The 4,428-nt window shown below is 60.7% G+C and overlaps 1 protein-coding gene across 1 annotated transcript; it reads left to right on the forward strand.

Moving 5' to 3' along the window:
• The first annotated feature begins 905 nt into the window (after window positions 1–905).
• LOC120403212 (cytochrome c oxidase subunit 6A2, mitochondrial-like) lies at window positions 906–4,428 on the forward strand. The gene is made up of 3 exons (XM_039534070.1): window positions 906–1,116; window positions 2,642–2,784; window positions 4,278–4,428. Exons 1-3 carry the CDS (start codon window positions 1,017–1,019, stop codon window positions 4,371–4,373), a joined length of 339 nt encoding a protein of 112 aa, XP_039390004.1. The 5' UTR covers window positions 906–1,016; the 3' UTR covers window positions 4,374–4,428.

A 4,428-nucleotide genomic window follows, 5' to 3' on the forward strand; every position in this document is an offset into this window, starting at 1 on the left:
CTGTCCTTGGAGCAGCAGATCCGGCAGCCTGCTCATGCAGCAGACCTCAATGATCCTTATAAAGAAAGCCCACCTGCACGGCTCAGTGACAAAGGCAGTCGGCCAGGTTTCTTGTCCTCTAGGCACAGTCCCAGCGTCCGTGGTCACAGGTACACTGGCACATGAGTGCCTAGGAACAGCGCAAGTTTTTGCTGTTGCCCGCACAAAGGGTTATGGTGAAGTACCCTGACATTTATACACTGGAGACATACAACCGGAATACCCAACTCACACCCCACCGTACATATTGACATCTGTTTGTTACCTCTCCTTGTTCCTGATACAGGGCCCTCCATTTATAAGAATCAACCGGATCTAGTGATCAAAACCACTGGGACACCATCACTCCTACTACCCTGCTTGTAAGCATCAACCGCTTATGAGAATCAAAGCATGCAGGACAGACGTGATTCTTATACAAGGTTATGTCCTCAATGCACTGTATCCGTGGCCGTTATACCGCCAAGCCATCTTAGCTTGTAGGAGATTGGGGTGTATCTGGTCTAGCCTGGAAATATATTTATGTAAATAGCTAACACCTAAGACACTAACAACAACTCTACCAAATTCCTGTATTAAATAATAAACTTATAAGCCTCTACTTTAATACATGGTTCAGGCCTCAGATATTGCCCAGTGCTCCAGGATCTCTCGCTCTCTCTCCACTACAACCCCTAGGAACCCGAGAGGGCTGCTGGGCACCATGCCAGGCTCAGAGAGACCTTGTCCTGGGCACGTGATGGGAGAAAAGTATTTTGGACGGAGACCCAGCTGGGCATGTTTATCCTGCTGGCCTCTGCCTCATTGGCCACGCTGGGTCAGATGAGCCCTGGGGATGGGGGGCAGGGGCGGGAGAACTTCGGGAAGCCCCTGACCAGCCACCAGAGGAGAGCAGAAGGTGACGGGAAGGAGGTCACTGCTGAGTGTTCGTTGTAGACTTCACAGGCTGGTTTTTCCCTCCCCTGCTTCCTCCCAACATGAGCCTGTGGCGGAGATTGACCCCGCTGGTGTCCAAGGGGCGAAGTTTAGCCACGGCGCCGGCCAGCGCCAGGGGTCACCACGGGGACGGGACAGGAGGTGAGAGACGAGTGAGGGTGGAGTGGGACATGGGGCCTCTCCTTTCTCGGTGCTCATTCTGATCCAGCCGCAGGGGACTGGCTGGGAACGGAGGGGGATGAGACATGGAGCCTTTCCCCAGAGCTGCTGGCTCTGATCCTGTCCAAGCTATTGAGTCCATCTGCCACTCATTCAGTGGCCTTGTGAAATGAGTTTGTCGGGACTCAGCCCCAGCACCCACATCTCAGCCCCCCGCCCCCACCAGCACGAACGAGCCCTCCGGCTGGCAGCCACAACAGAGAGGCTGAGGGCTGGATAGTCCAGGGAACCAGAGCGCCCCTCTCCCCGGGGATGGGGTGGTGTGTGGAGAGGGGCTGTGTGTGTCGGGGCACAGGGAACCTCGCCCCAGGGATGCCCTGCTCTGGGAGTGGGAGATCATTAGTCCCTGGTGGATGCTGATCTGGTTACAGAAACAGCCAGAGCAAAAGGGTTTAGTGGGGATCAAGCAGTGGAGGGCATCTGCCAAGTTCTGCATAGGAGTATAACTGCCTCCCGCTAGACTTACCCCCCTGCACCCTATGTAACCCCTGTGCAGCCAAATCCAGCAGGGTCCTCCCAGCCAGATTCAGGGCAATATGAGCCAGGCGGGACTGTCCCCACGGTCAAGCGCTGGGGGCCTTAGGAGCGGGCTCCAAACCCGTCTCTCAGCACCAGCTCCTGAGACCGCAGAACACCCAGCTGAACCGGGCCCCCACTTCCTATGGCTGGGCGGTGGCTGAGCAGCGTTATTTATTCCCCTGACAGGTGGGCTGTGCCCTCGCTGGCGCTGCCGTTGGACCGGGCCCTGGAGCGATGCCAGAGCATCAGGCCTGGGCTATATTTACCCACCGAGAGGAGGGGGAGACTGCAGACAGAGCGTGACTTTGAAATTGACCTCTGCTGCTTCCCTTTGGGGGGCTGTGCTGCAGGGGAGCATGGCAGGGGCTCAGTAGGGGGCGCTCTCCCCTCTGTCAATGCCAGCCCCAATGCAGTGTGAGGGGGCGCTGTGCTATGGGGGGAGACAGTAAGGGGTGCTCTCCCCTCGGTCAGTGCTGGCCCCAGTGCAGCACTAGGGGGAGCTGTGCTGCAGGGAGCAGGACAGGGGGATCAGTAGGTAATGCTCTCCCTGGGCTGTCAGTGGTGTCCCCAATGCAGCACTAGAGGGCGCTATGCTATAGGGAGGGCTCAGAATGGGACTGTCTCCCCTCGGTCTGTGCTGACCCCAGTGTAGCACTAGGGGGCACTGTGCTGCAGGGAGTGTAGAGTGACCGGATAGCAAGTGTAAAAAATCGGGACAGGGATGTGGAGGGATAATAGGTGCCTATATATATATATATATATAAAGCCCCCAAAATCGGGACTGTCACTATAAAATCGGAACATCTGGTCACCCTAAGGGAGCGGGATGGGGGCTCAGTAGGGGACTCTCTCCCCGGGCAGTCAGCGCTGACCCCAGTGCCCCAGGGCAGGGTAGGGGTCATGCACTCTGCAGTGACTGTCTCTGCAGCCAGGACATGGCGGATCCTGTCATTTGTGGTGGCGGTGCCCGGCGTGGCTATCTGCATGCTGAACGCCTGGCTGCAGATGGAGAATCACCCCTACAAGCCCGAGGAGTTCGTGCCCTACCACCACCTGCGTATTCGCACCAAGGTACAAGGAATTGGGTTACACAGGCCCCTGGGGTGGATCTGGGGCAGGACGCGGGGGTGGGATACTGGGCTAGATGGGCCCGTGAGGCTGATCTGGGCTGTCAGGGAGGCAGGATACCGGGCTAGGTGGGCCTGTGGCTCTGAGCGGGGCTGACAAGGGTTGCCAACCCTCATGGGAGTCTCCCAGAATCGGGCTCCTTCTCCCAGAGGCTACTCAAGCCAAACCAGGAGATTTTAGGCTGCTAAAAGTCTGGCGGCACAGGGGACTGAGGCAGACTCCCTGCCTGCCCTGGCCCCGTGCTGCCCCCGGAAGCGGCTGGCACATCCCCGTGGCCTCTGGCAGGGGGCAGTGGCGTAGCCAGGTTTTACGTGTAGGGGGAGCAAACATAAAAAAGGTGACCTCCCTTGGCTCCTCCTCTGGCCATGGCCCCCCGACTCCTCCCGTTTCCCCCCTAGATTAACCCCCTGCCGGCTTCCCGGGGGTGCGGATTAACGCCCCCCCCAGGGAGAGTCTCTCCTGCCCAGCGCGCTCTGCAGATGTCCCCCGCTTGGCTGTGCGGCCCTGCCCCACCCGCGGGGTCCCGTCCCCCAGGCTCCAGGCTCTTGCGCCGCGCCAGAGCCCCCTGTCCAGAAAGCACGGCCTGCGCCCCTGCCCTGCGGGCCTGGCCCCGGGGAGCCCCTTGCCCGGACCCCCCAGTGCAAGGCACCGGACACCCCCCCCCCCTGCTCACCTTCTGTCCTGTGCCGCCGCCTGCCCCCGGCCTGCTCCTGGTGCTCGGCGCGCTCCCAGCGCTCGCCAGCCAGGCGGCCTTAAAGGCGCAGGGGCCTTTTCACCTCCCCCCGCCCGCCACATTAGCAAGGGGCAGGGAGCGCTTGGCCGCCGAGCCCTGAGCCACCGCCGCAGAAGGTGGCTGCGGCGATGTTGGGGCTGCGCTGAGCGTGGGGCGCGATAGCCGAGGAGCCAGACCCCTCGCTCCTCTGGCCGCGCCTGCCGCCCCCCCATGGATACTCCAGCTGTGCTGCTACTAGCGCCGGCCCGACAGGCACCGCTTTTTGAAAACGTGCTGAGGGGAAGCAGCTCCTGAACCCCGCTAGTTGTGCTACTGGCCGGGGGGGGGGAGCAGGGGGTCTCTGCACGCTGCCCCCACTCCGAGAGCCGACTCCACAGCTCCCATTGGCTGGGAACTGTGGCCAATGGGAGCTGTGCAGGCAGTGCCAGCAGACAACGGCAGCGCGCAGAGACCCCTGCCCGCCTCCCGCCCGGGGCCTTAGAGACATGGCAGCCACTTCTGGGAGTGGCAAAGAGTCAGAGGGAGTTTGGGGATAGGAGAGAGTGCGGAGGGAGGGGGTGCAAAACCTGTGGGTTTGAAACATGGCAATGGAAGCATCCCTAGCTGAGAGGTGCAGTGAGTTTTCTGGCCTCAGGGCAGGCAGCCTGGAGAAAGCCAAGGTGCAGAAACAACCCCTCTCCTGACCCCCTCTCTTTCTTTGCAGGCATTTCCCTGGGCTGACGGGAACCACTCCCTCTTCCACAACCCCCACACCAACCCCCTGCCCACAGGCTACGAAGAAGCAAGGGGTCATCACTGAGCCACCCGCCCTCGGGTCCCCCGGTCTAGTGACAATAAACCTGAATGGATCCGTC

Source organism: Mauremys reevesii, linkage group 4 (assembly GCF_016161935.1).
Source record: "Mauremys reevesii isolate NIE-2019 linkage group 4, ASM1616193v1, whole genome shotgun sequence".
In the NCBI taxonomy this organism is placed as follows: domain Eukaryota; kingdom Metazoa; phylum Chordata; order Testudines; family Geoemydidae; genus Mauremys; species Mauremys reevesii.

Excerpts from the sequence above, each read along its gene's own strand:
- LOC120403212 (XM_039534070.1), top strand. The coding sequence starts at position 1,017 with ATGAGCCTGTGGCGGAGATTGACCCCGCTGGTGTCCAAGGGGCGAAGT. Across the intron at positions 1,117-2,641 it reads CCACGGGGACGGGACAGGAG|CCAGGACATGGCGGATCCTG; the intron begins GTGAGAGACGAG and ends CTGTCTCTGCAG. Across the intron at positions 2,785-4,277 it reads ACCTGCGTATTCGCACCAAG|GCATTTCCCTGGGCTGACGG; the intron begins GTACAAGGAATT and ends CTTTCTTTGCAG.